General features: G+C 36.6%; 1 protein-coding gene across 5 annotated transcripts in view; it reads right to left on the bottom strand.

Moving 5' to 3' along the window:
- Positions 1-21,641, bottom strand: part of VPS13A (vacuolar protein sorting 13 homolog A) — a 272,751-nt gene that overhangs the window by 89,043 nt on the left and 162,067 nt on the right. For all 5 annotated transcript variants that reach the window (XM_047767800.1, XM_047767801.1, XM_047767802.1 and 2 more), the window contains 6 exons: positions 14,843-14,935; positions 14,019-14,375; positions 12,285-12,386; positions 10,855-11,013; positions 10,429-10,684; positions 7,706-7,866 (listed from right to left, as the gene is read on the bottom strand). In XM_047767800.1, the coding sequence (XP_047623756.1) occupies positions 7,706-7,866; positions 10,429-10,684; positions 10,855-11,013; positions 12,285-12,386; positions 14,019-14,375; positions 14,843-14,935 (1,128 nt within the window). The remainder of the gene's footprint in view (positions 1-7,705; positions 7,867-10,428; positions 10,685-10,854; positions 11,014-12,284; positions 12,387-14,018; positions 14,376-14,842; positions 14,936-21,641) is intronic.

The following is a 21,641-nucleotide window of genomic DNA, read 5'->3' as shown; positions in this document are numbered from 1 at the left end:
TTTGGAAAGGATAAGCAGTGGGATCCTGCTGTATAGCACTGGGAACTATGTCTGGTCACTTGTGATGGAGTATGATAATGTGAAAAAAAAGAATATATACATGTATGCGTGACTGGGTCACCTTGCTGTGCAGTAGAAAATTCACAGAACACTATAAATCAGCTATAACGGAAAAAATAAAAATCATTATTAAAAAAAAAAGAATACATAGAGAGGGAGTTCCTGTTGTGGCTCAGCAGATTAAGAACCAGACTAGTAACTATGAGAATGAGGGTTCAATCCCTGGCCTTGCTGAGTGGGTTAAAGGATCTGGCATGGACATGAACTGTGGTGTAGGTCGCAGAAGTGGCTTGGATCCCATGTTGCTGTGGTGTGGCGTAGGCAGGCAGCTCCAGCTCCAAATCAACCCCTAGCCTGGGAACTTCTATGTGCTGCCAGTGTGGCCCTAAAATGTAAAAAAAAAAAAAAAAAAAAATTACATAGAGAAAGAATTTTAAAATGACACAGAAAAAACAAAAATAAATAAACCAGAAATTATACGTGTGATAGATTTAGTAGACAAGGATATGAAAACATCTACATAACTATGTTTGATATGTTCAAAAGTTGGAGAAAAACTGAGACTATATAAAAAGACATGGAAAATACAAATAGAAATGCAAACTGGACTTCCAGACATAAAAATACACTGGATGAGATTAAGAGCCGATTAGACACTGAACAGTGAATTTAAAGACATAACAATAAAAGCTACCAAAAGAGAAAAGCAGGATGTAAAGGAAGGTGAAAGAAAAAAATGAACAGAACATTAGTGAGGTAAGTTTAAACACTCCAATATATACCTAACTGCAATCCCTGAAGAAAAGCGAGAGAAGACAAAAAAATATTTGAGGGAAAAAAAAAATGGCAAAATTTTTTCTAAAGGTGATGAAAATTACAAATCCATAGATTTAAGAAGCTTAATAAACCTAAGTACAAGAAACATGAAATAAACTAGATTAAGATTCATTACAAATTGGTTAAAACCAGTACATAAAAGGGAAAAAAAATCTTAAAAGCATATAGAAATAAAATCACACATTTCATAAAAGAGCAAAGACAAGAATAAAAGCAGGCTCTGGTCAGAAACAATGTAATAGAATTGACAGTGGAATGACATTGTAAAAGTATGGAAAAAATAATTGTCAATCTAAATTTGTATGCCCAGTGACAATAACATAATACATAAAAATGAAATAAAAATGAAAAGTTAATTGACAAATTTTTTGAAGGACACAAAATTATTAGGAGAGCTCACTGAAGAAGTGACAGAGAATATGAATAGCCCTCAAAGTGAAGCTGGTTAAAAAACTTCACATAAGAAAAACACCTACAAGAAAACTATACCAAAACCCCTTATAAACATAAATGCAAAAATTCTAAATGTGAATTTAGCCAATCAATCCAATAATACATTAAAAGGTTAATACTTCATGGCCAAATGAGATTTATGCTGGAGATATCAAGTTGATTTAACACTTCAAAATCAATCCTTATTTAATATAATAATTAAAAACCAATGTAATGCATCATACTATCAAAACTTTTAAAAGATCCTTTCAATAAGCACAGAAACTCATTTGGCAAAAATCTAACATCCATTCCTGATTAAAAAAAAAAAAACCTCTCAGCAAAGTAGGAACGAAGGGATCATGTACCAAAAAAGTACAGCTCAAAACACTTAAAGGTGAAGGAGTGAATACTTTTCCCCTAATACTGAGAAAAACAGAAAACAAATCCACTTTCATAATTTCTATTCAAATTGTACTGGAGGTTCTATACAGTGCAACAAGAAAAAAAATAAGACAATAAATTGGAAAATAAAATGTAAAAATGTTTTTATCTGCCAATATCAATAACTATCAATATCCATAAAAAATCCACTAGAGGGAGTTCCCTCTATGGCACAGCACAAACAAATCTGACTAGAATCCATGAGGATGCAGGTTCGATCCCTGGCCCTGCTCAGTGGTTCAGGGATCCATTGTTGCCATGAGCTGTGGTACAGGTTGCAGACGTGGCTTGAATCTGGTGTTGCTGTTGCTGTGGCATAGGCAGGTAGCTGTAGGTCCAATTTGACCCCTAGCCTGGGAATTACCATATGCCACGGGTGTGACCCTAAAAAGCCAAAAAAAAAAAAAAATCTGCTAGAAATAATAAGTGCACCTAGTAAGGCTTCATAATACAAGCTAATTAAGAAAAAAAACCTACTTCTACTGGCAATAAAAAAAAAGCCTAAACTTAATATGCCATTTAAACAAAAATTTTAAATGAAAACTGAAAACCGTGTCTAAAATTTAAATGTAAATGGAAAGAACTTACGCTAGCCAAAACAACTTTGAAAAAGCACAAAGGGGGACAATTTATACCACTCAATTTCAAGACTCAAGATTAAATAATAAAGACAGTGTGGTACTGGCATAAAGAGATCAATGAAACAGATTAGAGACCTCAGATATAAACATCCACATATACGGTCTATTTATTTTTCACAAAATTTTGAAGGCAATTTAATGGAAAAAAGATAATCTTGATCAGAATAAATGAATAGCCAAGTGGAAAAAAAATGAACCTAAATCCTTACTTCAAATCACATACAAAAATGCATTCAAAATGGTATGCCATATATCCAAAGAATAGATTCTAAACAACAACAATGTAATTGCAGGCAACAATATGAATACACAAAACTTGATACTTACAAAATTATGCTGAATGAAAGAAGTCAGCCTCCATTTTGTACTTCACTCCATTTATTTAAGATTCTATACTGTGTAACTTATGTGCACCAAGAACCTATCAGTGGATGCATGGGAATGGGGAAATAGGGGGGTGAGGAAACTCTTTGGGGTATTTTTATTACCTTGACTGTGATGAGGGTATAATATGTGAATGTTTTAGACAAAAGTCATCCAATTTATGCAGCTTAGTGTACATCGATTTTGCCTCAATAAAGCTTTACAGAATTTGTCACTATATTCTCTAAGTAAAAGAATAAATACATACCCAACAGCAAAAAAACCAATCAATCAATGGAAAAATGGGCAAAAGACCTGAATAGACATTTCTCCAAAGAAGATATACAGATGGCCAACAAACACATGAAAAAATGCTCAACATCCCTGATTATTAGAGAAATGCAAATCAAAACGACCATGAGATATCACCTCACACCAGTCAGAATGGCCATCATTAATAAATCCACAAATAACAAGTGCTGGAGGGGCTGTGGAGAAAAGGGAACCCTCCTGCACTGTTGGTGGGGATGTAAACTGGTACAGCCACTATGGAGAACAGTTGGGAGGTACCTTAGAAATCTATACATAGAACTTCCATATGACCCCGCAATCCCACTCTTGGGCATCCATCCGGACAAAACTCTACTTAAAAGAGACACGTGCACCCGCATGCTCATTGCAGCACTCTTCACAATAGCCAGGACATGGAAACAACCCAAATGTCCATCGACAGAGGATTGGATTCGGAAGATGTGGTCTATATACACAATGGAATACTACTCAGACATAAAAAAAGAATGACATCATGCCATTTGCAGCAACATGGATGGAGCTAGAGAATCTCATACTGAGTGAAATGAGCCAGAAAGACAAAGACAAATACCATATGATATCACTTATAACTCGAATCTAATATCCAGCACAAATGAACATCTCCTCAGAAAAGAAAATCATGGACTTGGAGAAGAGACTTGTGGCTGCCTGATGGGAGGGGGAGGGGGAAGGAGTGGGAGGGATCGGGAGCTTGGGCTTATCAGACACAACTTAGAATAGATTTACAAGGAGATCCTGCTGAATAGCATTGAGAACTTTGTCTAGAGACTCATGTTGCAACAGAAGAAAGGCTGGGGGAAAAATGTAATTGTAATGTATACATGTAAGGATAACCTGACCCCCTTGCTGTACAGTGGGAAAATTAAAAAAATATTAAAAAAAAAAAGAATAAATACATACTGACTGGAGACAAAATGGTGGAGTAGAAAACCCTGAGCTTATCTCCTCCCACGAGAACAACAAAATCACAACTAAATGCTTAACAATCATCGACAAAAAAAGACTAGAACCTAACAAAAAAGATATTCTACATCCAAAGACATAGGAGATCACTGGGTCACTGAAGAAATCAAAGAGCATATGAATTAGAGAAAAATGACCAGGAAGATACAATGATCCAAAACTTATGGAACGCAGCAGAGGAGTTCTAAGAGGGAATATAACATTGCCTCAGGAAATAAGAAAAATCTCAAATAAACACACCCAAAGCGACTAGTAAAAAAGAACAAAACCCCAAATTAGCTGACCTCATAAAAAACCAGGGCAGAAATAAATGAAATATAAAGAAAACAAAAGAAAAGGCTAGTTATTTGAAAAAAAAAATTGATAAATCTTTAGCTACAACCTTCAACAGAAAAGAGGAGAGAGCTTAAATCAATAAAAGTAGAAATAAAAAAGGAGAAGTTACAACTGCCACACAGAATACCAAGGATCATAGGAAACTACTACAAACAACCACATGTCAATAAAATGGGCAATCTAGAAGAAATGGACAAATTCTTAGAAAGGTACAACCTCCCAATATTGAACCAGGAAGAAACGGAAACCATTGTGGCTCAGTGGTAATGAACCCGACTAGTATCTGTGAAGATTCGGGTTCGATCCCTGGCTTTGCTCAGTGGGCTAAAGAGATGGCACTGCCATGAGCTGTGGTGTAGGCCGCAGATGCAACTCAGATCTAGCGCTGCCATGGCTGTGGCACAGGCCTATAGCTTCAGCTCTGATTCGACCCCTAGCCCAGGAACTTCCATATGCTGTACTTACGGCCCGAAAAAAAAAGAAAAACAAAACAAACAAAAAAGAAACAATAAACAGACCAATTACAAGTACTGAAGTTGAACCTGTGATTTAAAAACAAAAGTGAGGGAGTTCCCGTCGTGGCACAGTGGTTAATGAATCCGACTAGGAACCATGAGGTTGCGGGTTCGATCCCTGCCCTTGCTCAGTGGGTTGATGATCTGGCGTTGCTGTGAGTTGTGGTGTGGGTTGCAGACACGGCTCGGATCCAGCGTTGCTGTGGCCCTGGTGTAGGCCAGGGGCTTCAGCTCCGATTAGACAGCTAGCCTGGGAACTTCCACGTGCCGCGGGAGCAGCCCAAGAAATGGCAAAAAGACAAAAAAAAAAAAAAAAGTGAGAGGAGTTCCCGATGGGGCTCAGTGGAAATGAGTCTGACGGGCTTCTATGAAGACTCAGGTTTGATCCTGGGCCTTGCTCAGTGGGTTAAGGATCCAGCATTGCCATGATCTGTGATACAGGTCACTAGAGCTCCAATTTGACCCTTAGCCTGGAAATCTCCATATGCCGCATGTGTGGCCCTAAAAAGACAAAATAAATAAATAAATAAAAACAAAAGCAAGGACCAGATGACCTCACAGGTGAATTAAATCAAATATTTAGAGAAGAGTTAACACCTATCCTTCTGAAACTATTACACGAAAGTGCAGAGGAAGGAACTTTTCTAAACACATTCTATGAGGCCACCATCATCACCCTGATACCAAAACCAGACAAATATACCACAAAAAAAGAAAATTTCAGGCCAGTATCACTGAAGAACATAGACATAAAAATCCTCAACAAAATATTAGCAAATTGAATCCAACAATCCTTTAAAAAGATCATATACCATGATCAAGTTGGATTTATTTATTTATTTATTATTATTATTTTTTTTTTGCTATTTCTTTGGGCCGCTTCTGCGGCATATGGAGGTTCCCAGGCTAGGGGTCGAATCGGAGCTGTAGCCACCAGCCTACACCAGAGCCACAGCAACGTGGGATCCGAGCTGCGACTGCAACCTACACCATAGCTCACGGCAACGCCGGATCGTTAACCCACTGAGCAAGGGCAGGGACCGAACCCGCAACCTCATGGTTCCTAGTCGGATTCGTTAACCACTGCGCCACGACGGGAACTCCAAGTTGGATTTATTTTAAGGATACAAGGATGCTTCAGTATCTGCAAATCAATCAGTGTGATGCACTACATTAAGAATCTAAAGAATAAAAACCATATGGTTATCTTAACACATGCTAAAAAAAAAGCTTTTGACAAAATTCAAAACTCATTTATGATTAAAAGCAAAAACCTCTCCAGACAGTGGGCACAGAAGGAACCTACCTCAACCTAATAAATGCCATATAGGACAAACCCACATCTAACATCACACTCAATGGTGAAAAGCTGAAAGCACTTCCTCTAAGATCAGGGGCAAGAAAAGGATACATATTCTCACCACTTTTATTCAACATTCTTTTGTAAGTCCTAGTCATGGCAATCAGAGAAGGAAAAATAAATAAATAAAAGGAATACAAATCATAAAAGAAGTAAAACTATCACTGTTTACAGATCACATGAAACCATACCTAGAAAATCCTAGAGACAACCCACAGGATGGGAGAAAATATTGCAAATGAAGCAACTGGCAAGGGATTCATCTCTAACATATTTAAACACCTCCTGCCACTCAATACCAAAAAAACCACAACCACACCAAAAAAAATGGGCAGATCTAAACAGATAATTCTCCAAAGAAGTATACAGATGGCCCAACAATACATGAAAAGATGTTCAACATCACTAATTATTAGAGAAATGCAAATCAAAACTACTATGAGGTACCACCTTAAACCAGCCAGAATGGCCATCAACAAAAAGTCTACAAACAATAAATGCTGGAGAGGGTATGGAGAAAAGGAAACCCTATTACACTGTTGGTAGCAATGTAAACTGGTGCAACCTTTATGGAAAACAGTATGGAAATTCCTCAAAAAACTAAAAATAGAATTACCACATGATCTAGCAAACCTACTCCTGCATATCTATCTGGAAAACAAACCATGACTTGAAAAGATACATATACCCCAATGTTAACTGTGACATTATATACAATAGCTAATCATGGAAGTAACCTAAATGTCCATCAACAGAGGCTAAAGAAGATGTGGTACATACACAAAATGGAACATTACTCAGCCACAAAAAGGAATGAAATAATGGCATCTGCAGCAACACGGATGGACCTAGAAATTATCATGCTAAGTGAATTAGTCAGATAGTGACACACAAACATCATACACTATCAAGTACTTGTGGAAACTAAGAAAAGGATTCAATGAACTTATTTGCAGAAGAGAAACAGACTCACAGACTTTGAAAAACTTACAGCTACCAAAGGAGACAGGTTGCTGGAGGGTGGGGGGGGAGGGATGGACTGGGAATTTGGGATGGAAATGTTCAAAAATTAGGTTATGATGATGGTTGTACAACTATAAATATAATAAAATTCACTGAATTTAAACAAAGTTGAGTCCAAAGCCTCCTTGCCTGCCTGCACCTCTCACAAGCGTCCTATCTTAATAAATCTATTTCTTGCCTATCAAAAAATAAATAAAAAATAAATTATGAGAAGTAAAGTCAACAAAATTCTACAACTGCTTGTATTAGAGTAGTAATTACTGATAATGATTGTTTAGATATTAGGTGTATTTCTATTATAGTTTGTCTTCTTTTGCTAGTAATTTGCTTTAGTTTTCATTAAAGCAGCACACAAATATGAATAATAAAATCCCACAAAAAAATGAATCATTCAGTACCTGCACTGGGGAGCGAATGGTTACCTTCTTACTTCCTTCCACTGCATCAATTTGACAAACAACAGATCTTTCAACTCCAGACTCTCTGTGTCGTACAGTATAGAGTCGTCGTCCAACTTTTGTTAAAGGGATTTTATCAGCAGCAGAGTGGTTAGCAGGTGCTAAATTAAATATATATGTTTGCATGTTTTTATTATAAATCACATAATAATTTTATGTAAACACAGTAAACCAGAAATATCAGACGTTTTCTTCAACTTATGAATAATTATCACTTTAATTTATACAAATGAATATTTCAAGAATCAATAACACATTTCTACACCATTCACTGAAAACTTTCAAAGCATTTTACCAAAAAATGTTTTTAATTTAAAAAAAATCTCATTTGCAATTTAACCTAAGACAACAACATAACCTTTTAAAAATAACTGACTGATCAAAGAAATTACTAGAAAATACAAGAACACTGATCTCTGCTTAGCTGTCAAAATAACCAGAGCCGAATATATTCAGGCAGTCATTGCAATTACCAAGTAGCTGCAATTTTTCAGTTTTTAATTTTTGCAAGAATCTTTGACACCTTGTGATATCTAAGATTTAACTAAAATTTTATGCAGTCTTATTTAACATACAGAACATGTATTCTATTGGGGTGTATATAACCCCCCTCCCTGCTATCCCATAAAAATCTTTAAAAACAAACAAACAAACAAAAAACGGAGTTCTCGTCACAGCTCAGCGGTTACTGAACCCAACTAGTATCCATGAGGATGCAGGTGCAATCCCTGGCGTTGCTCAGTGGGTTAAGGATCAGGTGTTTCCATGAGTTGTGGTGTAGGTCAAAGATGTGGCTCCAATCCAGTGTTGCTGTGGCAGTGGCATAGGCTGGCAGCTGTAGCTCCAAATCAAACCCTAGCCTGGGAATCTCCATACGCCCTAAAAAGCAAATAAAAACAAACAAACAAAAAAAACAAACAAAAAAAACCCCAAAAAAATGTTCAAACAGAGGCAAATTTGATGAGAACAATTCACTGACAGTGCCGGGACAATACCTGAAACCTAGCCACTTTTATGAATCATTTCCTGCATATAAAAAAAATATTAAGCTATCAGTTTTAGTACCCCTCCTCAAAGTCTCATTAACCTTTCAAATGCACTCCCTTCCCTAACTATTCAAATGTCACCCTGTCAAAGCAGAGTGGGTGAGTCTTTGGGACTATTTAATATTTAGCCTCACAATGAGTATATACTATGATAATTTTAAAATTTAGAAGTTCCCATTGTGGCTCAGCATTAGAACCTGACACAATGTCCCTGAGGATGCAGGTTTGATCCCCTGGCCTTGCTCAATGAGTTAAGGATCTGTTGTTGCTGCAAGCTATAGTGTAGGTTGCGGATGCGGCTTGGATCTGGCATTGCTGTGAGCTGCGGTGGAGGCCAGCAGCTGAAGCTACGATTTGACTCCTAGCCTGGGAACTTTCATATGCTGCATATATGGCCCTTAAAAAAAAAAAAAAAAAAAAGAGATTCTGAATTCATTCAGTTGCAAAACCAGTGGCATTGTACTGAGTTATACTAAAGGTGGTTAAAACAAACATAGCTATACCCTGTGAAAGCTTACTAAGGATGAGTTAATATTTTTCCTCTCTACAACTTTAAAAAAATAGTAAATTTCCATGCTCTAAATAAAGTGGTGAATAAAGAAAGTCAATCTGAACTACAAAAATATAATGACAACAGCAACCTGCAAAGGAAATAATAAAATTTGGAACATATTAGGAACAAGATCTAAAAAATTTGTAATGACAATTTGGCCACAGACCATGGAGCCCAGGAAGGAGGTTTCTTGATTCCTTTCTTTGGCTTTCTCTGGGCACATCATTTTGAATTGGACCTACTAACTCAGTCCTGGGCTCTACTCCAAAACTTGACTTTTTTTTTTTTTTTTTTTGAGCTCTCAGAGTCGTAGACAAAAATCAAGCCAAGTTTTAACATGTACTGATTACTCTTCCAGTAGAATCCAGACTTTTCTTATCTTTTTTTTTTTTTGTCTTTTGTTGTTGTTGTTGTTGCTATTTCTTGGGCCGCTCCCGCGGCATATGGAGGTTCCCAGGCTAGGGGTCGAATCGGAGCTGTAGCCACCGGCCTACGCCAGAGCCACAGCAACACGGGATCCGAGCCGCGTCTGCAACCTACACCACAGCTCACGGCAACGCCGGATCGTTAACCCACTGAGCAAGGGCAGGGACCGAACCCGCAACCTCATGGTTCCTAGTCGGATTCGTTAACCACTGCGCCACGATGGGAACTCCCTTTTTTTATCTTTGAGATGATTTTCAAAAGAATAAATGTATGAGCTCCATGTAAAGGGTCATTACACAGTATATGAGCTTGACTGGTCTTGTGACTATATGGCAGCCGTTTCTTTTCTTTGGTCTGGAGCTTTCCCATCTATACAATAAATGCAATCCTCCTTCCACATGGTACAATAATGATAATAATAACTATGGTGTTTATGGAATCCTTATCATGTGTGTCATGTTCATGATTTCTGTACATTAGCTTTTATCCATACAGTTACCCAGGAAGAATAAAGATACAAAAGTAGTAAAAAAACAAAACAAAACAAAAAACCTGTGAGGTAACATAAATGAGTAAAATGGGATATAAAATGCAACTTAGAAGAAATTTAGGCCCCAGGAAGTTAATTTATCACTTACTAAGAAGAATGAAGAAGAGTTTGCTGCTTAGGCTGGTCATTGCATTGAAATGATCATTATCTTTAGTTCGGACGTAATCCATACTTAAACTCTCCTCATTTTTCAATACATATGATTTTGCCATAGGTACGCTGAGTACGCTAAAAGAGTCACTTGGTGTAACAGAGATATTGAGTCCAAGAGAATTTAAAATTATAAATGGTGCTAGATCCCTTATGATGCCAGATGAAGATAATGTGGCAGCTTCTGTAAATGCCTAATAAGGAATAGTTATTGTAAAAAAAAATGCAGAAAACTAAATGAAAAGCAGAACACTAGTGGACATATGACAGCCAAGTTAACAGGAAAAAACTTCTTTTTCAATAAAATAGAAGTACTCACTCAGACTAGAACATCAACAGTTAAAGTATCAAGTACTTTTCTTACCTTGACTAAATTATTTAACATTACAAGGCCACATTTGGATAATGTAATGTTCAGTTGGTCTTTTGAATGGAAAGTGATGACAGTTTTATATTCTGGCACTTTGTAATTTTCTTCTTCAGTATCTGACTCAACAATGGCCTTTTTGGCTTTCTTTTTCATCTAAAATAACATACAAATTATAGAAAAGTGATGAAAATTTGTTCCTAGGAGCAAAACAATAGTCATTTTGCAAAGAGAAAACAAACGTTAGACTAATTCCAATGACAATGTTAGAGAACAATAAATTTTATCAGTTCTAATGCTTTTCTGGAATTACTTGGACATCAGCCAACTAAGGTAACACTGGATAGGAACAGTACAGGAAGAAAACGTTTTCTCCTCAGTGACACTAAAATGGCAGGCACACTTTAGAAGGGAAGAAAACCCTAAAATCACTAAATGCTTGTGACAGACATCTGAATGAAAATTAGAAGCACAGAGCACATAGAAATTCAAAGCAAGAAAAGGCATTTAGTCTATTGGTCATGCTCAATAAATAACAGAAACCTAGGGACTTAAGAAGTCCAATAATAGTTGCAGAACAGCGTCACTAGGACCTAAGGCTCATATGAATCAATAGCACCTACCTCTTTTGAGGACTTACAGACCCACTGTTTATGTGTATTTCAACCTAACCACCACCAAAGAAGCTCCTTTATCCAAATACTTTATCTGAAGTATGTGGATAATTAAATGTACTGGTCTAATACAAAAAGCTGCTAGTCATCTTTGTTGCTGTTGCTTTGCTTGGCTTTAAACCACTGAAAATTTGTCTGCATGTTGACTGAGTCACTACTAAGGAGGAGAAATGCTAGTAATTATGCAGTCTCTAGCTTCAGAAGCACAATTTCATTTCATCCATTCAAATGTCCTGATTCATATGATTACATAAATTCACACTGTATTTCAAGCAAATATATCTTCTTCTATATATACACCCTTCAGTGATCAAAGAAAACTTGAAACAGACTACAACCCACAAGAAAAGCTAGAGATATTTTAACATGACGGTTACACATGGAGACTCTGTAGTCAGACTGCATCCTGTCTCTTCCAATTTAAAGGTATTACTTTATGGAAGTCCTTTTACTTCTACAGTTTCAGTCCTGCCACATTTTAAATTGGAGTTTAAAACTGTATCTCCCTCAGAAGTTTGTTGTAAGGGTGAAGCAAAAGTAGATTATTTAGAACAGTGTCTAGTACGTAATAAAAGTTACTTAACTATTTTTATTAGAAGCCCAGAAGGCACTGGCCCTGGGTTTGAAAATTACATTCAGAGGTCAAACAAGGAAGCATGTGGAAAGGCTCGTAATGATATACTTGTACTCTGCTGTGATTAAAATTAAAGTGGATGTGGACATCCTTAATATCTGAATTTATTTCAAAAATACCTTGATTCCAAGATTCCATGGTCTAAAATCTTCAGTCTGATCAATTTCTAAGGGTTCAAGCAAAGGCTCCCATACACCAAACATTTCATTGTAATAATGTACCTAGAGAGAGAATTTTTAATTTTTTTAAATAAGGCATTCTGGTATTTTCTAAAATGATATTCCATTCTGTTTTCCACCACCATTCCTTTTGGCTGTTGTATTTCTTTTACATGAAAACCGTCTACATGCCATTTTTCCTATACATACTTCCTCAGTTTCCTCACCTGGCTAACTTCATAGTCTAGTCTTCACAATTTAATTCAGACAAAAATTCTTTTAAGTATCTTTCCTTGACTTTCAGTCTGGGTTTAACATCAAAAACTGTTCATCTATCAAACACTGTTGACATTTTAAAACATGTCTGTCTACTTCCACTGACTTTGAAAGCCCTTACAGGCAAGTAAGATATGATTCAATAAGTGTGTACTTATTTGAATTAACTGAATTTCCTGGATATCCTAGATTAAATCCTCTACAAAATATAGAGAATACTAGTAAAAACGTGAAAATCTGAAATGTAGTCTGTTAGTTCTACCTCTATTAGTATGTAACTCTGCATCAATACAAATATTACAGCTGCTTAAAATTTTTTCATATTTATTAAAATAGAATATTAGTTTCTACCAGACAGAAACTCAATAATTTAAAGCAAAATATCTCTGGGAAATTCTGAAGCAAAATACATATTGCTTCAAAGAAAATATAATTTATATAATTAAAGGACTCTAACAAAAAGTTGAAAGACCTTGTTAGATTCTCACTTGAGTATAAAAATTGTGTTACATCAAAGTATAAGGCCTACACTTCTAATACTTTATATTAATATTTTAGAGAAGATTAAGAAATAGTCCAATATAATTTTAAAGGAAAAAGCGTATTTAATTCTTTTATTTTTATTTTTTATTTTTTTTTAAGGGCCATACCTATGGCATTTGGAAGTTTCCAGGCTAGGGGTTGAAATGGAGCTGCAGCTCCCGGCCTTCACCACAGCCACAGCAATGCAGATCCGAGCCACTTTTGTGACCTACAATGCAGATTATGAAAACCCCAGATCCTTAACCCACTGAGCAAGGCCAGGGATCATACCTGTATCGTCATGGATACTAATCTGGTTATTAACCCACTGAGCCACAATGGGAATTCATCAATTTAATTCTTAGAAGTAAGATCCTAGTTGTGATAATGAACCCAACTAGGATCCTTGAGGATGTGGGTTCAATCCCTGGCCTCTCTCAGTGGGTCAGGGATCCAATGTTGCTGTGAGCTGCGGTGTAGTCCATAGACACAGCTCAGATACAGCATTACTGTGGCTGTGGTGTAGACTGGCAGCTGCAGCTCTGATTCGACCCCTAGCCTACGAACTTCCAAATGCTGCAGATGCAGCCCTAAAAAAGAAAAAAAAAACACTAATTTTGTATCTATTCAACAGTCTATTTAATATTACCAACATTAATTTGCATGAAATCAATTGAAATGTAAACTTAATACGGATATGTACTCTAAATAAATGTAAAAGTAATGTATACTTAAAAACAACAACATCAAGGGCATAAATCTGTAAACTCTCTTCCAAAAGTTTTGTAAACCAATATTACATTTATAATAAACTTAAATGACTAAATAAGATTTGCAAAAGAGTCTATATGTCACATTATTTGTTGTAATATCTAGAAAAATACTACATATGCTTACTTCTAGCTCAAGCTGACAGTGCAGATTTATCAGAGAACTCCAGTTTTTGCCTTCCCCTGAGAAACGTGATTTTGCCAAAAGCATAGGCACTGTTCTATGTCCAATTCCAGCCTCAAGAACTATAAAAATAGAATCAATGTTCATTTTTATCATCTCTCCATTGGGCACCAATTCAGTTGTGGGAGCTATTTTTTCAACTTCATTTGGTTCTTCAAGAAACCACATTTTTAAATTTTTTGTATCTTTTTTTTCCCATAATTGTGCTGTAGAAGAAGCAGTTTCTTGTGGGACGGTTTCCTTAGCTGTGTAAAGTGCTGAAGTTATGGTAATCACAGTATTTATGATAACTGGTGAAACCTAAGGGGAAAAATATAAACCAATTAAAAAATCTACACAAACCATTTTCAAAAATGCACACTTCAAATAATACTAAATGAATTTGCTGAAGGATCAAGAGGAATTAATATTGAACCAATAATACTACCAAAAAACAGTATATACCATTTGATGTCTATAAAAATTTTTTTCAATTCTAATTTCAACTGTTAAAATATTTCCATGGTGATATTAAACCAATCAATTTCAATTACATATACTATAGAGATGTTAACTATAGAAGCAGTCAACTGCTAATATAATATGTGAAGACATTCATTATAAAAAGTACTTATTTTAAAATTATGTCATAAAATTTTTATAAAATAGCTTTTCTTCTGCTTATTTAACAATTAAAAGGGTTGCTATAATAATTGGTTATTTCTACAATTCTTAATTTTTTTAAAAAGGCACTAAAGATCTGAATGGCTGACTACATTGTTACTTACCTTCAGTGTCAGGGATTTTACTGATAAATCAATCACTTTTGGATCTGTACTTATCTGAGTGGCTTGATAGAACAAGTCACAGGGCTGCAAAACCTATGAGAGGAAAACTGATACTATTAACATTGTTCTTAAAATATTTTTTTATCTAAAATCTTGCCCAGTAATAGATATTTGTTAAGTAAACTGGTAAAATAACTATTTAAAGAAACAAGTGAATCAGTAACACATTTTTAACTATCCTCTTACTCACTATTTATAATAAATAGAAAGTACTAATAACATCAGCAACACTATTAATATAACAAAGTAGAAGAATTTCTTAAACATGCATATATATATATATATATATATATATATATATATATATATATATATGAAAACCTTACAAAACTTATATTCTGTATTTTATTTTATAGTAGTCCCTTGGTATCCCTAGGAAACTGATTCCAGGACACACACACACCTGTCCCCTGCCTCCTTCCCCCAACCTATGGCAGAAAATCTAAGGATGTTCAAGTCTCTTATATAAAATGGCAAAGTACTCAGCAATAAAAAACCCCAAACAACCCAAATTAAAAAATGGGCAGAGGAGCTGTATAGACTTTTTTCCAAAGAAGACAGATGGCCAACAGGCATGAGAAGAAATGTTCAACATCACTAATTATTAGAGAAAACAAATCAAAACCATAAGAAGATATTACACCCAATGGGTCAGAATGGCTATTATCAAAAAGGCAAAAAATAACAAGGGTTTGAAAAGATGTAGAGGAAAGGGAACCCTCCTCATACACTAGTGGTAGGATTGGTGCAGCCATTGTGGAAAACAGTATAGAGAATCCTCAGAAAATTAAGAATACACCTACTATATGATTCAGCTATTCCACTTCTGGATATTTACCCAATGAATACAAAAGCATTAATTTAAAAAGATATATATTGGAGTTCCCACTGTAGTGCATCAGAATTGGCAGCATTTCTGGAGAACTAGGACAGATGTTCAATCCCGAGCCTGGCATAGAGGATTAAGGATCCAGTGTTGCCATAGCTGCAGCACAGATCCCAACTGTGGCTTGGATCTGATCCCTGGCCTGGGATCTCCATGTGCCCCAGGGCAGACAAAAAAGAAAATAAATAAATAAAAGAGGCATATGTCACCTCTACATTCACTGCAGCATTATTTACAATAGCCAAGATATGGAAACAACCTAAGTGCCCATCAACAGATGAAAAGAGGGGGGATCAAGGTGGCTGAGGAAGTAGGACACCTCTTCCTACAAAAATATTAAAAAATATATCTACAAGTGGAATGATTCACATGGAGTGTCTACTGAATGCTGACACAAGAACTATTCCAAAAGGGAAAAAAAAAACAAAAATCCCATGAAGGCTGGGTAGGCCAAGGAGAAAAAGAGAGAAAAGAGAGAGAGAGGCATCAGAATGCGGCCTATGCCAAATGAAGAGAGAGTTGTGAGGGAGGAAAGGTTCCTGCACCCAGAGAAGTCCTCTCACCAGTGGCGATATCAGTCTGGATGGAGGAAGAGCTTTGGAGCAGCAACCGGTTGTGGAAGGTAATAAGAAGAGTCAGCACAACAGCCCTGTACTCTCCAACCTTAGACAGTCATCCATCAGCGCAAATGAGAGTTGGGAGCTGAGGCTGAGGATTCAAAAGTCAGACCCAGGGAGTGCACTGGGGATGGCTACAAGGAGACAGCCTGAAGAGGCTGGACTGTGCCAAAGAAGGGTTTACTTGGAAGAAACCTGGTCCTGTCAGCAAGACAAGGCACCAGTGTTGAGGGGGTATGTGAGGAGAGGGCCAGGACCACATTAAGAGTTTCATCCCCTGTGAGCAATCTTAGGCAAAAGACACTGCCTACAAGAGGTTGGGGGCAGGCATAAGCATCTGCCACCAATGTGGGCCCAAGTGGCTGCTGGGAAACCTGCTGGCAGGGAAGAAGCCCAGCCCCGTTGTCCTGGTAGTGCATGGGTCACAAACACCCCTGCAAAACCCAAGAGCAGGTATCGGGCCCTGCCCCCACTGTCCCAGGAGTGCATTAGCCATAGCCCCTCCTATGAAACTTGTGAGTGGGTACCAGGCCCTGACCCCACTATCCTGAGAGGCAGAGAGCCCCAGACACATTATGAAATTTGTGAGCGGGTACCATACCCTGACCCCACTGTCCTGAGAGACAGGGAGCCCTAGACACATTACGAAACTTGTGAGCAAGCACCAGGCTCTGCACCTACTATTCTAGGAGTGCATGGGCTCCAGCCTTCCCTTGTCAAGCCCTGTCTCTGCAGATTTAACAGAAATCAAAAGCTTTACAGATAACCAAAAGTTAACAGAATTCAGCACCAACAAATGAGCTTTACAATAAGCTAAAGAACTTTTCTAGGTGGAAAAGAAAAGGCCACAACTAGATACAAGACAATTACAAATGGAAAAGCCAACAGGTAAAGGCAAACATAAAGTAAAACAGGGAAATCATCCAAAATCAAATATAGTATCAAAACCAGCAATCATGAGAGGAGCAGAGTACAAATGTAGGATCTTGGAAATGTATTTCAAATTAAGAAGAGATCAAGAACTTAAAACTATCTTGTGTGTATATATGTGTGTCTGTGTGTATACATACACACAAACTGCTATATATATATATATACACACAGACACACACAGACTAGTATATATATACACTTGCGTGTATTATATATATTATATATATGTATATATTATATATGTGTATTATGCATATATTATACACACTGCTACATCAAAACCTTATAAGAACTGAAAAACTACAATAGATATACCCACAAAAAAGAAAAGATAATCTAAACACAATACAGACAGTCACAAATCACAAGAGAAGCGAATCAAAGAGGACAGAAAAAAATAGACCTATGAAAATAAATCCAAAACAATGAACAAAATGGGAATAACACAAATACCAATAATTACATTAAATGTAAATGGATTTGGTGCTACAATCAAAAGACACAGACTAAATGGATACAAAAATAAGGCCTGTATATATTCTGTCTAAGAGAGACCCAGTTCAGATCTAAGGACACCTACAGACAAAGCAAGAGCATGGAAAAATAGATTTCATGAAAATTGAAATTGAAAGAAAACTGGACTACCAATATTAATACGATAAAAAGAAAACTTTAAAATAAAGAATACTACAAGAAGAAAGGAAGGACAGTACCTAACAATCAAGGGATCAAGCCAAGAGGAGGATGTAACAACTTTAAATATATATCACCCCAAACCAGAGCACCTCAATATACAAGACAGACTCTAAAAGCTAGAAACAAAGAATACTGACATTAATACAACAATAGCTGGGGACTTTAACATCCCACTTTCATCAAAGGACAGATCATCCAGACAGAAAATCAATATGGAAACAGAGGCCTTAAATGACACATTAGACTACACAGACCCAACTGATATTTAGAGAATGTTCCATCTGACAGCAGGAGAATATACATTCTTCTCAAGAGCACATGGAACATTATCTGAGATATATCATATGCTGAGCTACAAACCAAGCCTTGGCAAATTTAAGAAAACTGAAACCCTATTGAGCACCTTTCTGACCACAACACTATGAAAATAGAAATCAGAAGGAAAAACCCACAAATATGGGGAAGCTCCAGAATATGCTACTAAACAATCAATGGCTCACTGAAGAAATCAAAGGGGATATAAAAAAATTCCTAGAGACAAATGACAATGAAGATACAATGATCCAAAACTTACAGAACACACAAGCAAAAGCAGTTCTAAGAGGGAATACAATCTTACCTCAGGATACAAGAAAAATCTCAAATAATCTAACTCTACACCTAAAGCAACTAGAGAAAAGAGAACAAACAAAAAGTTAGATGGCATGATAAAGATCAGAGCAGAAATAAATGAAACACAAAGAAAACAATAGGAAAGATCAATGAAACTAAAACCTGGTTATTTGAAAACATAAACTAAAATCACTAAATCTTCAGCCAGACCCTTCAACAACAACAACAACAACGAAAAAGAAGAGGGCTTAAATCACTAAAATTAGAACTAAAAAAGGAGAAGTTACGACTGACAGCACAGAATCATAAGAGACTACTACAAACAACTATATGGCAATAAAATGGGCAACCTAGAAGAAACAGACAAATTCTTAGAAAGGTACAATCTCCCAAGATTGAACCAGGAAGAAATAGAAACTATAAACAGACCAACTACAACTACTGAAACTGAATCCAGGATTTAAAAACAAAATTCCAAGAGATGGCCTCACATGCAAATTCTATCAAAAACACTGAAATCAAATGTCAGCAGCTGAGTTCTCATCTGGAGGCATGACTAGGAAAATTTGTTTACAAGATCCATCAGGTTGGTGGTAGAATTCATCGTGTGTGTGTGTGTGTGTGTGTGTGTGTGTGCATGCTAATTTCATCCTCCTTGGTCAAACCATCTACTAATAGGCCTTTTTATAATCCCTTGCCAAAATAAATATGAAGATATACTTTCACCTTTGTTTAATTCCCATATTTTCAAGTCTAGTAAAGCTACCCAGGATTAAAAATACAGCTAGTCCTCAACAGTAAACATGTTCATGGCAGAACTAAATTACAGTCAAATTTTCCATAACATAGTACTAGAGATCAAGTTAATAATGTGGAAGCATTTCTTAAAATGGAATTATTTTCCTAGTAGTATTATTTTATTGTCTCCAACTAAATTCATTCTGATTGTATTGCTATTTCTATCATTTTTCCCTCCCTCCTACTCTCAGTTCTCACCATAGTGTTCTCAATCTTAAATGATTTTTACTAATGATGCATTCCTTTCCTGATAATATTGCTTCCCCTTCAGAGAAACAAGTGTAGGCTATCTACCTATCTAAAAATCTACAGAAGCTTACAAGAGCTGACTATAAATTTCCTTCTTTACAAAAAGTCCCTTGGTGGTGGGAAGGATTCCAATTGAGGACGATTAAATACTATGAAAAAAGGCAGAGTGTAAGAGTACCAATATTGGTATGTAGGTAGATATGTGGTAGGGACATATGCTCTCTGGAACCCAGGTTCTCAGGATACTCTATCCCTTTGTTCTGAAACACCTGCTTTGACTCCTCTATCCCAGGTTAACTAGCTAATATTTAAACATCCTTCAGGCATTTCTCAGAAGTCTCCCTCACTTACTACTTCAGAACAGTTATAATGTTCTTTTATATAATCCTAATTAGCAAACAAAAGAAAAAATTTAAATATCCTCAAATTTAGGATTAATCCATAAATGTAAGGATAATATGACACAGGATAAACCATCAATGTAATCTATCTCAAGAGTATTAAAAAAAAAAAAAACTTGGAGTTCCCATAGTGGCGCAGTGGTTAATGAATCTGACTAGGAACCATGAGGTTGCGGGTTCGACCCCTGGCCTTGCTCAGTGGGTTAAGGATCTGGGGTTGCCGTGAGCTGTGGTGTGGGTCGCAGACGTGGCTCGGATCCCCGCGTTGCTGTGGCTGTGGTGTAGGCCAGCAGCAACAGCTCCGATTGGACCCCTAGCCTGGGAACCTCCATATGCCTCGGGAGCAGCTCAAGAAAAGGCAAAAAGAAAAAAAAAAGAGTAGTAAAAAAAAAACTATTACAGTTTTTTTCAACAGATCATAGTAAGCACTCAATAAAATTCTACAGTTCTTCATGATTAAGATTCTTTCAAAATTAGATATGGAATATTTTTCAACATATTAAAGCTTTTATATTTAAATTCACAACCAAATATTAAAATTACAGGAGTATCACCTCATTTAACAATGGGAATAAGGATGAATACTTTTTGCAATTCAAGTATCTGACTTCTGCAGATGATTTTTAATAAATCTAACACAAACAAAAATTTAAGTGCAAGAAATAAGTTTAGAAAAGTAATAGTGTAAGGCAAATTCATAAAAAAGCTGACAACCATTTACAGTAGATATAAACATCTGGATCATGACTGGATCAAGATTCACCTTTTTCTAAAACGGTTTTTAAAATTCTAAAGGATTTAGGAGTTCCTGTCATGGCTCAGTGGTTAACAAACCCAACTAGGATCCATGAGACTTCGGGTTTGATCTTTGGCCTCACTTGGTGGGTAAAGAATCCCACATTGCCATGAACTGTGGTGTAGGTCACGGACACGGCTCAGCTCCCGTGTTGCTGTGGTACAGGCTGACAGCTGCAGCTCCAATTCGAGCCCTAGCCTGGGAACCTCCAAATGCTGTGTGTTAGGCCTTAAAAAAAAAAGACCAAAAAAAATTCTAAAGGAATTAGAATTTATTTTAAAAATTATTATAAAATCCTAGTGGGTAAATCTATACTCTATGGGTAGCAAAGATGAGACTATCCCATATGTTGATAATTATAAAAATTTAGGGTAAAAAAAAAAAGTTCTCCTGTGGCACAGCGGGTTAAGGATCTGGTGTTGTTGCAGTGGTTTTGGTCACTGCTGTGGCATGGGTTTGATCTCCCATATGTGTGGCACAGCAGAAAGAAATCCGACTAAGTACCCATGACAAAGCGGGTTTGATCCCTGGCCTCACTCAGTGGGTTAAGGATCTGGAGCTGCCAGGGAGCTGTGGTGTGGGTCGAAGATGTGGCTTGGATCTGGCATTGCTTGTGGCTGTGGTGTAAGCTAGCAGCTGCAGCTCCAATTCAGCCCCTAACCTGGGAACTTCCATAGGCCACACCTGCACCACTCCCCGCCCCCAAAAAAGTGTGTTTGATATAAAAGAATGAAAATGGAAATTCTCTAAC

Source organism: Phacochoerus africanus, chromosome 2, assembly GCF_016906955.1.
Source record: "Phacochoerus africanus isolate WHEZ1 chromosome 2, ROS_Pafr_v1, whole genome shotgun sequence".
Taxonomy (NCBI): Eukaryota; Metazoa; Chordata; class Mammalia; order Artiodactyla; family Suidae; genus Phacochoerus; species Phacochoerus africanus.
This window is presented reverse-complemented; position numbering and strand designations above follow the sequence as displayed.